The sequence below is a fragment of the Mustela erminea genome, chromosome 6 (assembly GCF_009829155.1).
Source record: "Mustela erminea isolate mMusErm1 chromosome 6, mMusErm1.Pri, whole genome shotgun sequence".
Lineage (NCBI taxonomy): Eukaryota > Metazoa > Chordata > Mammalia > Carnivora > Mustelidae > Mustela > Mustela erminea.
The window spans coordinates 83501730-83513310 of NC_045619.1; the positions used below are offsets into that span (position 1 = coordinate 83501730).

At 55.5% G+C, this 11581-nt stretch overlaps 1 protein-coding gene across 3 annotated transcripts in view; it reads right to left on the reverse strand.

Annotated features, from left to right (window-relative positions):
- COL2A1 (collagen type II alpha 1 chain) overlaps positions 1 to 9343 on the reverse strand; it is a 30997-nt gene extending 21654 nt beyond the window's left edge. Inside the window, exons 1-10 of one of the 3 annotated variants that reach the window (XM_032348010.1) lie at positions 9026 to 9343; positions 4679 to 4882; positions 3249 to 3265; positions 3033 to 3065; positions 2896 to 2928; positions 2756 to 2809; positions 2480 to 2581; positions 1169 to 1246; positions 502 to 546; positions 345 to 398 (exon numbers count right to left, since the gene is read on the reverse strand). In XM_032348010.1, coding sequence (XP_032203901.1) covers positions 345 to 398; positions 502 to 546; positions 1169 to 1246; positions 2480 to 2581; positions 2756 to 2809; positions 2896 to 2928; positions 3033 to 3065; positions 3249 to 3265; positions 4679 to 4882; positions 9026 to 9110 — 705 coding nt within the window. In that variant the 5' untranslated portion in view covers positions 9111 to 9343. Of the gene's footprint in view, positions 1 to 344; positions 399 to 501; positions 547 to 1168; positions 1247 to 2479; positions 2582 to 2755; positions 2810 to 2895; positions 2929 to 3032; positions 3066 to 3248; positions 3266 to 4675; positions 4883 to 9025 lie in introns of all 3 variants that reach the window. The other 2 variants (XM_032348009.1, XM_032348011.1) reach the window with 2 other exon arrangements.
- Positions 9344 to 11581: the final 2238 nt, after the last annotated feature.

An 11581-nucleotide genomic window follows, 5' to 3' on the forward strand; every position in this document is an offset into this window, starting at 1 on the left:
TAGTAGACCAAATTTGGGAACTGCAGCCTTTGGAATCTAAGTTCTCCCATAAGGAAGAAAGATGGAGGCTGGAGTTTGGGAAGCCTACTCAGTGCTGAGAGAAGGCAAGAGGGCAGAGCTGATCATACTGGAAGGCAGCAGGCAGCACAGGCCAGGGGTGACCCAGAAAGGGGACTATTGTGACAGTTCCTGGTGGTCCTTGCCACCTGGGCTTCTCTGGGAGAGATCCCTGTGGAGCTAAGAAGTGGCATTTTGGGGTCCTCCCCTGGGAAAACTCAGGGCAGTCTTGGGGTCTGCATGGTACATTGCTGGAGCCCCCCCCCAGGGGGAGCGCAGGTACTCACAGAAACTCCGGGTTCCCCAGGTTCACCAGGGTTGCCTTGAAATCCTTGAGGTCCCTTAAAAAGTAACATGAGCACACCAAGTTAAGCCCACAAACTGACACATGAGAGCTTGAAAAAGTGTCTGCACTACCGCAGAGCAGAAAGACCCAGTACTTACAGGAGCACCGGCAGGGCCTGGAGGTCCCCGAGGTCCCATGGGGCCCTGCAGTGAGAGGAGGAAGAGCGTTACTGGAAGTGATGCGCCAGCCGCCACCAGTGTGCACCCACCCCACAGCCAGCAGCCCAGACAAAGGACAAAAAGTTACTCTGTGGGCAGGGGGCCTGCAGTGGCTGCTCCCTCTCATTTCCCACTCCCTGCGCAACAATCTACTTATTTATAGGCACCATTTGGATAGAGAAGCTGGCCTTGCTTTCTCCTGGCCTGCAGCCATGTTTACTAAAGTCTGAGTTTCATTTAGCTCGTGCCAGGTCGGAGCTGCAGGGCTGAGATTTCCTGCTGGAAGTCTGTGGGTGCTGGAGGACAGTGGCTGCTGTCTGCATTCTTCAGTTCTCATTCCAAGAGCAACAGCGACTGGCCTTCCAGCCTCAACCTCCATGCATCTCTCCATCCTCATTCTTCTTGGTCACTCCGGCGCGTCATTGGAACTGGCACCCATCACCATTAAAAACCAAATGCTTTGGGCTGACCCCTTGGGAGGTTACATAAGTGAGGGAGAAGAGCTGCTCTAAGCAATTATCTATAACGTAAGGTTGTCAGATTCTCTGGCTCTGCTAAGGGCCACCTCCTGCCATTTTGGCTGCAAAAACCCCTTGTCTTTTCTTACCATTGGCCCTTGCATCACTCCCATCTGGGCGCCACCAGCCTTCTCATCGAATCCTCCAGCCATCTGGGCAGCGAAGTTCTGCAAATAAACTCAATGACATTAGAAGACTGAGAGGCCCCAGGTTGTTCCTTCTCATCTAGGTAAGCTATAAACCAGGATAGGGGAAAAAAACCCTCTATTTAATTTAATTTAATTTATTTATTTATCTTAAAGATTTTATTTATTTATTTGACAGACAGAGATCACAAGTAGGCAGAGAGGCAGGCAGAGAGAGAGGAGGAAGCAAGCTCCCCTCTGAGCAGAGAGCCTAATGCAGGGCTCAATCACAGGACCTTGGGATCATGACCTGAGCTGAAGGCAGAGGCTTTAACCCACTGAGCCACCCAGGCACCCCAAGCCAAAACTCTATTTTAGATAAACTAATTATTGCAGACTAACTGCATTGGACAGAATAGCCAATGATGCCTGAAAAATCATTCTGGAAATGCGTTAGGAGATTCTGGCATAATCTTTTCCCTGGGAGATACAGAGCTATTTGGAGGAGTCTCAGTTACCTGCATTTCATTGTATGGAATTATTTTTTAAATTCTAATATAGTAAATACATTGTCTGACCTACATTGAGAAATACAATTAAAATATTCCTCTTAAAGTTTGGGTTTTTGTTTTTTTTTTTTTAAATTCCCAGGCATTTAATGCCCAGCAAAAGACTAAAATCAACAGCCTTAAAATATTTCAGGCAAGGGAAGGCATAGGCATCTGCAAGCCACCGAAGTTTAAAAATTTAAAACCTAGCAAACATCAAAACAGCAAATGTGCCAAAACTGGACAATAATATAATCCGTCGATGTTTAATTCCAAAAATGTCTTTCACCGCACACCTTCGCTCAGTGGGGCTCTTTCATGAGAGCGAATCGGTGGCTTGGAATGTACCCGGCAAGGACCAGGAGTAAATGTCTTCCAAGGACAGCGGCCACTCTTCTTCCAGGGAACTACCAGCATCCAGTCATCCTCTCCCTCCGCCCCCACTCCCGCGCCCAGGAATCGACCACACAGGACAGATGCCTGGGAACCTGGTAACTGAAGACTTGCCCTGCAGACACCCGGCGAGTGCAAAAAGTCCTCCCTTAGCGCCGCAGTGTCAGGCGTAATATGTGATTCCACTAAATTACAGGCCCAGGGAGAAGCCCAAGGACGGGCTATGTACACCCTGCTCGCAGCCCTGGGCGCCAGCCAGCCAAGTGTGAGTAGCAATTTGGAAGTCCCATGTCCAGAGGGACAGCCTGCAGAGAGGGGACGTAAGGACACTTACTCCACCAAGGCCGGGGGGACCCGGGGGGCCAGGGGGTCCCGGGGGGCCAGGATTTCCAGGGGTCCCAGGCTCTCCATCTCTGCCACGAGGTCCAGGGGCACCCTTGGCAAAAAGAGAAAAGGGCACCTACATGAAGCAGGCTTATGCAAGGACTGCCTGGCCATGGGCTGCCCCTGAGGAGGTGGTCATGCATGCACATGGGGGAGGGGTGGGAGAGGTCAGAGGACTCGGGGAGTCCACGGTGGCGGGGGGGTCGGGGAACATCTCTCAACTCACTTTTTCGCCTTTGTCACCACGATCACCTCTGGGTCCTTGTTCACCTGCAGGTCCCTAAAGGGGAAGAAAATGATGAGATGACGGCAAGACGGGGGACCTGCAGATCAGTTACTTGAGGAAGGGATGTCCCCCGTTCTTACCTGAGGCCCAGGAGGTCCTTTGGGTCCTACAATCTGTGAGAGAGAGAGACCCACAGGATGGCATATTAGAGGGAGCCCAAGGAGGTGACCCAGTTAGAGTAGAAGATGTAACCGGGATGAGAGAAACCTGTACTTACATCCTTGATGTCTCCGGGTTCTCCTTTCTGTCCCTGAAACAGGACACAGTCTGAGGAGGGAGCCATGCAAGCCCACCAAGCCCCGAGTACAAAACCCTGGGCCAAGCCCTGAGATGCCCCCTAAAGCAGCTTTCTGCTGCTACCTACAAACACCATGGGCTGGGTGCACACAACACCACTTAGCAGAGCAAGAGGAGGAGAAGAAAAAGCCCTTACCTTTGGTCCTGGTTGCCCTGCAGAGGGAAAAAGAGAAGAATGAAAAATTGTGAGATGGAGAAGGACGAGTTCTTGCCACGCAAACACTCCTTAATGGATTAAACAAAGACAAGGACACAACCCCAGAAGGAGGCAGCTTCCTGTCCCTCCACTGGGATGTTAGGGTCATTGGGGTCCTGGGGTTGCTGAGGTCCCTTGAGGAAGGGAGCTGACCCAGACTTTGTTACTGAAAAAGCAGTCGGCATGCAAAAGAATAGAGCAGGGCGTAGGAAGAGAAAATGAGGCACTCAAGGTCTAATTAGCACCAAGAAAGGAAGCACCAGAAGCTCGAAGAAGGTCCAAGTGTCTTCTCTCCCCACAGGGTAGGAAGCCCTTCCCGCAGCCCGAGCCCTCCCAGAAGTGGAGTTAGGTGGTCAGAAGGGTCTTACGTTCAAGCTGGGTCTCCTCGAAGCAAGCACATGAACACAGCAGGGCATGGGAGTTAGAGAGGGCATTGCAGCGAGGGCCTTCCCAAATCAGAGACCCCTTCCCCCTCTGTGGCAGCAAAGTAGTGAGGCAATCAACACTTCCCTCACGTGGGCCTCAGAAATGATCCGGAAATCTGGACCATAAAAGCAGGTCACCAGTGTTGGCGAAGTGTTAAGGAAGGGCAACTCCTTGCTTCCCTTTCCACTTGCTTCTCCGTTTGAGTAGGAGGGGGACAGCGAGGGCCACCCAAGGGGCCTAGGCATGTGCCCCCCCCACGGGGAGATGGGGCCTGTGTCCAAGTGCTGTAGAGGGGTCACGGACACGCATGCACCACCCCCAGCACCAGTTTGGGCTGGGAGTAAATAAACCCACCAGAGTGCAGGCCCAGCCCCACCCCCACCCCCACCCCCCAGGAGCCAGCTCCGCCTTCTCTTATTAACCTGCTTCTTAATTGGCAGTTAACTCCAAGAGAGGTAAGCAAAAGGAAACTGCCACCGAGGTCCCATATTTCAAAGAGGGAGCCTGCCCTCTGTTTCCCCACTAGCCGGCCAAGGTCTCTCCGCACTGAAGACCAGATATTTAGCGGTCTTCTACAGAGAAGATGAGCTGTGGGTCATAGAGGAATGTATCTGCGGTCTGGCCCACAGAGCATCGTGGCTATAGTGATTTGCAGAGATCATTCTAGTGTGGATACTTCTGTGGGATCCCACCCGCCCTTCCCTATGCTGGAAGTATATTTTGGGGAGGTTTTGGGTGAGGGAGGACCTCTCTCAGTGTCTCAGGCTCATTCTATTTCAACCTGCAAGCAAGAAGTGGCCTTTCCTTTCAGCCTCGGCTGCTGGGGTCCCATGGATAACCAGTCCCTGCACTCCGCAGAGAGGACCGGCATCCATGGGAGGGCATTTGCTGCACCTGCAAGTAATTTATTTATGTGGAACAGGAAATAAATAAATTACGACCACCGGCAGTGGTGAGGTCAGTTGAGCAGATGGGGCAGCACTCTCCGAAGGGGGTCTCAGGGCTGAGGCAGTCTTTCATGTCTTCACAGATTATGTCGTCGCAGAGGACAGTCCCAGTGTCACAGACACAGATCCGGCAGGGCTCGGGCTTCCACACATCCTTATCATTATACCTCTGCCCATCCTGCACACAGCTGCCAGCCTTCTCTGCACCAAGGGCCGGGCAGGGGAAGCAGAGAGAGCCAAGGGAAGGAGGGGGTGGGGAGCCAGAAGAGAAAAAGAGAAAGAGGTTGCAGTCAACTTGACATCACTCAAATGCTGAAGAATGCGGGCTCCTGAACATAGATCACCTGAAAATGATTTTTCTTAAGCCATCCTGCAATTGTCCACATATTCAAGGTCCCTTTATTGTGCACCTGGCATTATGCCCACTGTTTGCCACTGAAACCCCCCCGGGGACCCAGCAGTGAAGGGAAGGGGGAGGCAGGGCTACTGTAGCATATTTGCTTCTGGCATCTAGCCTGGGGCAGAGGTGAAGGGGCAGGGGCAAGCTGGAGTGGGAGCAGGGGGTGAGACCCTGAATGGGAACTCAGGGACTGCAAAGACAGGGGAGAGGAGAAAACAGACACCCCATTCCCCAGCACAGCTACAGAGGCCTTTTTTCTGCCTTCCTCTAGGAATTATGGGATTTGCTAAATACAACTGACAGCTAAAATGCAGAAGGCATGTAGAAAATTCTACCTACAAAAATTAGAATCTAGGAACAGCCAGACTTCAAAAGTGGATATATGTGGCCGGGGTAGTGGTGGTGAAAGGAGGAGCTGTTAGAATTAGGATAATATCCCATAATTTAAATCCTATTAGAATCCAGACCAGTTGGGGGGGGGGGTGGGTAGGATAGGCCAATTCAGACAACACACTGGGGATCCCAGCAGGCTAACAGAATGCCTTGGGAGGCAGGAAGGGCCAAGGGACACTTCCCTCCCCCGGCCCCCCACCCCCCTCCACAGCTGACCTCCAGCCCTTCCCCTCCGTGTAAGAGACCCTAACATCATCAGAAGCCAACACATCAATGTGGGGGGTGGGGAGGGCTCAAGGGGCTTTGAACGCCTGGCCTGGGCTAAGATTAGCCCAGTCCAGGCCTGGTCTCGTCCAAGAATGCAGACCAAGAACGGCACGGACCAGTCCTCTCTCTCTCTCTACCAGCGCCCGGCCGTCTGGAATTCACCCTGCAAACGAAGCCTGTGCTGACAAGAGCTCTCCCGAGAGCGCCAAGGGCTGAAGAGCCCGCACCACGTGCTAGGGAGCGCCCAGCGCTGTTTTTCTCATCAAAATCCCCAAAGCAATGGCAGCTGCAGGGGATGAATAATAGGAAAGAGCCACAAACCAGGTGGGCGGAGAAAGAAATGGGCCTGCCTGCTGCTCTTGAAGGAGACTCTGAAAATCTAAAGATAAACCTCCCCCCCCCCCCCGCCCCGACCTTTGCCACCTGTAGGAACCGGCTCAGCCTTTAGGCAAAATAATCCTGGCTAGGGTACGGGGATCCCAGGGGGTACACCGGGTCCCAGTGCCGTGACACGCCCACCGCTAAAATAGCTGGGATGGCAAAAAGCGGGTGGTGGGGCAGGGGCAGGGGAAGGGGATAGAGGTCTCCCGTCCGGTATAAGGAAAAGCCCGCCCTCACTCAAGAGGGCTCGGGGTTAAAAAAGAAAATGCTGGGAGGGGGGGGTGCACCCGCAAGCGGCTCGGATTTCCCGCGGAAGGGCGGCGCCGGGATGCGGGGGGCGGGGCCGGGCGGCGCGGGCGGTGCGAGCCGCGGGGTGACTCTCGCGGCTGCAGCGCTGGACGCGGCTCGCCCACAGACACTGGGAGGGTGAAAAGTAGGATTAAATGACTGCCCCAGAAAGGAGCCAGCCCCGTAACCGGATCCCCTAGGTGTGGACGGAGGAGCCCAGCACCACCATAATTGCGGTTCCAAACGGCTGCCGATAGCATCCCGGCGCGCCTGATCCGTTTCCCCTCGTTACCGCAGCGCCGCATAAAGCGCTCCTTTGTAGCAGGCCAATTAAAAAGTTACCTCTTTCGGGGAACTGTTTTTGCTTCGCCGCCGCTTTGCGCAGGGCTGGAGCCCGGGAGGTGGCGGCGGGCGGGCACAGGGGGGCATTGTGGAGAGGGGGTCGGGGAGTCCGGGGGAATCCACCGGACCTCGCCTCTCATGAATGGGGCTTTTCTCGAGCGCACACAGAGCCCGATTCACAGGTCTCCGCAAGGAACCAGTTTAAATAAATACGGGCAGCATTTCAGCCCATCTGGAAGCCATCTCTGCCAATCTCCCAACGCAAACAAGCCTCACAAAGGAGAATTGAGGTCTCTCCCCTCAGCCGAGGGGCACTTTCGGAGGCGAGGGCTGTGAAATGCAGATGTGGGTCAAATACGCCGCCTCCAATGAGTTTCTCAAACTCGTGGGCAGCTGGGGAGGAGGGGTGTGCCCCAGCTTAAGGGTTCTGACATCCCTGACGTCCACGCAGATCGTGCCTTTCTCCACGTCACGTCTCTGGGTCCACCGCCCACTGAGGAGGGGGTGACCCGGCAGGAACGCTCCAGGGAGCAGAGTCAACCGCCCCAATGCACTACCCCTGGGGAGAAGGGGTTGCGACTAGAAGATCTGGGCCCAGGAAACTGTGGAATTCACTTACTCCCGGTAAAGCTGCGGCGGGAGAGCGCTCCGCCACTGACCTGAATGCCTCTAATAGATGGAGAATTCCCAAATTCTCCCAAATTATTTTGGAACGACTTAGTTAATTTCACTGTGCACTGAGCAGAGGTGGGTGTCCGTGCGAACTGAAGACAAAAATATAGTCAGACCAAGCTGGGATCACTTAGAGACACACCGTATTCCAACAAGTGCCCGGGAGCGCGCGGCCAGTTCAGCGCAACACCGGACGACCTGGCCAGAAACTCCTGCCCGAGCTCCCTGCGGCTGCGCCGCAGGCCCCACTCCTGCCCCCGCCTCACAGCCGAGCTAACGAACGGAAAGCCCTCCTGGGCCCAGAGCTTTCCAGACCGTCTCTGGAGACAACCTGGTGGCAGGAGAGACCAAATAGAGCCTGGTCGCCACAGGGATTTTGATTCCCACCCACCTCATCCTCCGCCCCCCAAAAAAGTTTCCTCTGCGATTGATTTACAGTCTGTAACATACAAAGACAGGGCTGGAATCCCAGCCATCGGAAACGTGCCCAAACACGTGGAGAAAAAGAAAGAAAAAAAAAAAAGTCCTCTCTACCTAATACTCTTTCCAGGCTTCGTTTGTCCTGAATATAATCCCAGACAGTGGACTTTACCAGAGATGGAAAGGTGCGATCCGAACCGCCTTTGAACTAGATTGTGAAACCGCCATCTCTAACTATATTCGGTTGAAATTGTTACAGCAGTCGACCAACAGTGCCCCCTCCCCTGCTACACACACAGAGAGACAGACCCACAGCTCGCAGCTTGGCTCCACGAGCTCCAGGAACTTAGAAGAGTAACTCATTGTAGAACCTCTGGGTTTGGAGGGGAGGTCGGCGGGGAGGGGGCGCTTTTTTCTGGGGGCGTTTGAAAAGCACAATCTGGTTGGAATGTTATCGCCTTTCAGATGGCCTCTCCTACGGGAAGTTTCTGCACCCGTTAGAGGCAGGGCGAAAGCCGAGATGAGAATGAGGGCTGCTGCACCTTGCTCCTGCGCCAGCCAGGAGGGGGAGGAAACTTCGAGAGGCGCTGAAGTCTCAGAGCGGCTCTCGGAAGCCTCTTTGTGGCCTCGGATTTCAGCCCACCAGTTTCAGAGCATCTCCTTTGTCTAATTCCCCTTTGAACCCTCCAGCCACCAACCGCCGGAGAAGATTGCGAGGTCAACACTTTGGTGCTTTCTCACTCCTTCGCTAGGGCCCGTTTCAACTTCTCCTAAGATCGATGGGCCAAGACCTGTTTTTGCTAAACTCCGAGTGCTTCGGGGAGATGAGTTGTGCGCGTGTGCCCCTGCCTAATTACCAAAGCCGGTGGAAGAGAGCGCGCTTAAATCTGCGCTCAAACATCTCGACCCGATACTTTGCACGTTTCAAATTCCTGCGCAACGGAGAGACCTGCAATTGCCTCCAACTGCGACCCGCACCAGAGGACGCTCAGATAGAGCCCGAACTTGCAGAACTCAGCTAGGTGAGCTCCTGCGCGTCTTGCACCCAAGTCTCGGCACGCGGTGACCCCGGGAGCCACTCTGACCTGGACCCACCGGCTCCAGAGCGGGAGAGGGCGCGGGAGGAAGGGTGCGAAGGGACGACACAGAAGGGTGGCAGGCAGGGACATTGGGCGACTTACGGACATCCTGGCCCTGACATCGAAGGACAGCGGCGACGAGCAGCGTCAGCAGCACCAGCGTCTGGGGAGCCCCGAAGCGGATCATGGCTCACCGCGGGGCCTGGCGGAGCAGGCCCAAGCGGAGCGCAGCGAGGCGGCAGGAGCACGGCGTGGGTCCGGGTCTCTACCGCGCCCTCATGCAGGAGGCCTTTGGAGTAGGAGGAGGAGGCAGGAGACCCGGCAGCCCAGCAGCGCTCTGCGTCTTCTCCCCTCCGCGGAGCCCGTTATATGCGCCCGGCCCCTCTCGAGGCTGGCGAACTCGCCCAAACCGCGGGCCGCCCCCGGCCCCCCGCGGGGTTGTAACCTGAGACCCCGCCCCCGGAGCCGGCCCGGGCCCAGCCAGAGCCCGCACCTGCCTGGGCTGGACCCCCCTCTCCTCTAGCCCTGCTTCCCGCCCCCCACCCCTAGTGTTCTGAGTGGCCTGATCGGGCGGGGCGCAGAGACGGCTGCTGTCCTCCCCCCAAACCAGGACTGCGGCGCTGCCCCCTCCGACCACAGGCGGGAAGGGGGGCCTCCGGCCCCTCCCCTCGGAGTCCTGCCCGGATTGGAGGGGCGGGGGGTGTTTGCAGAGGCTCAGGCCGCGAGCCCTAGACCGTGGACGGAAAAGACTTGGGAGGGAGCCGGCAAAGTGGTAGGAAGGAGTAGCAGGGAGGGTTAGGGGGGCTCCGCGTTAGGACCTTGGGCGGAAGGCAGGAAGGAGGGCACGGGGGCAGTTCGCGATGGTATCTGGAACCCTAAACCTCCGAGACCGTCAGGAAGGGCCAGGTTTGGGGAGTTGCCTCTACCTATCTTCTGGCCACTTCCCGGAGTACCTGGCCCGGAGCTTCCACCTGAAGATTCAGAGCCACAGCCCCCAACCCCTCCCCCATCCAGCTTTGCAAAGAAAGAGCCTCCTCTGGAGCCTTGGCAGACGTTGGCCGGAGCCAATCGCCAGGAAAGAGGCCGGTGTGTTATAGCACAGAGGAAGACCTGTGTGAAGGTGTGGGGGCGGGGGCAGGCCCCGGGGAGGGGGCTCAAGCAGCCACAGAGGACGGAGGGAGCGGAGACTAAACCTGCCTGCTGCCCAGGTGGGGGACTGTTTAGGTCCAGGCTCAGACGTGGTGTCTGCTCTTCCTGGCCCGGGGTCCGGGAGTCCCCGGGGGGAGTGGGCACTGCCGCCAGGTTGAGCAGTCCTGGCCAGGGATGATTGGTCACTGCCGAAGTCCTGTCCAGGGAGCTGGGCGGCTGGTCCAGCTGGACCGAGTTCTGTGAGCCAGGGGAGAAGCCAGAATTTCCTAGTTGGTCCCCTGGCCCTCTGCTGCTTCCCACCTCACCTCACCTTCCCTGATGAGGGCCCTGGGGCACCTTAGCCTGCCACAGCCTGCTCCCCAGGGCTCAGCCATGCTCTTCTCTAGAGGCTCCTGGTGTCTCCATTGATACTAAAGGGGAAAGGACCCAGAATAGACCTTCTTCCTGTCGAGCAGATGGTCTTCTCTCCCTGAGGACTGTCAGGTATCTCAAAGAATTTTAAGAAAAACACAAACTTTCATGAAACTTTCTTTGGGGTCTGACTTGACCAGATCTGCCCTCCCGAGCAGTGGAGTTTCTGCCCCATTTTCCTCTGGAAAGTTGAGGGCATAGGAAGAAGCTACTTCTACCCCCTGGGCTTCAGGTTGCCCCACAGGGAGTTTGGGGCTTCCCCTCCCTCTCTCCAATCCCTCATGCTTTGAAGCTTCTCAGAGTAGAGCCTGGAATTCCACGTGTGCAGAACTTCTGTGCACATGTGCTGGCCAGAAAGAGAAAGACGTCTCATTATTTAAAGAGATGCCTCCATGTTTTGTGCAGCCTGGATGGAAGTGGGTGAAGGATTGAACCACGGCTTCCCACTGCTCTGCCGGCCATGGGCCTGCATTCGCTCTTTTCCCAAGCTCCTATTCAAGGCGGGGCATGAAGCTCTGAGCCTTTCCTCAGCCTCAGCCTCTGCCAGGAGAAAGCATGGCTCAGGCCCGCAGTGTCCCAGGCCCTCCTTGAGGCCATGGGTCCTGTCTTCCACCTGGAAGGGAGGATGACTGACCAAACCCCACACATTTCTCAAGACCCCCCAGGGGAAGTCCCCCCAACCCCGCCCCGAAGACTTCTGCAATATCTCCAGAACACAACTTTCTCCCTGCCTTCCTGAATCCCTTTGGCACCTGTAGCCTGTGTCCACTTAACAATCTATGCTACTTACTTTTTTTGTGCGGCTTCCTTTTTTTTTTTTTAACCTTTCTATTCATTGGTGTTAGCAATGAGCCCGGGAGCCCCTCTGGGGACAAGAACAGTGCCTAGCACAATGTCAGCACACCGGAGGACTTAGGGAAACCCCATGGACTAGTGCATGTCTATGCAAAATATGATTTCTTTTATGATACAAACAGTATGTAGGCAGCTACAAAGCTGGGTTGACCTCAAATACAAGTGGCCATAAAGATTCAACCAAATAAAAAAGGTTTGGTGAAAACACTAAAATATATGAAAAAAAAAAACAAAGCCTGTTTC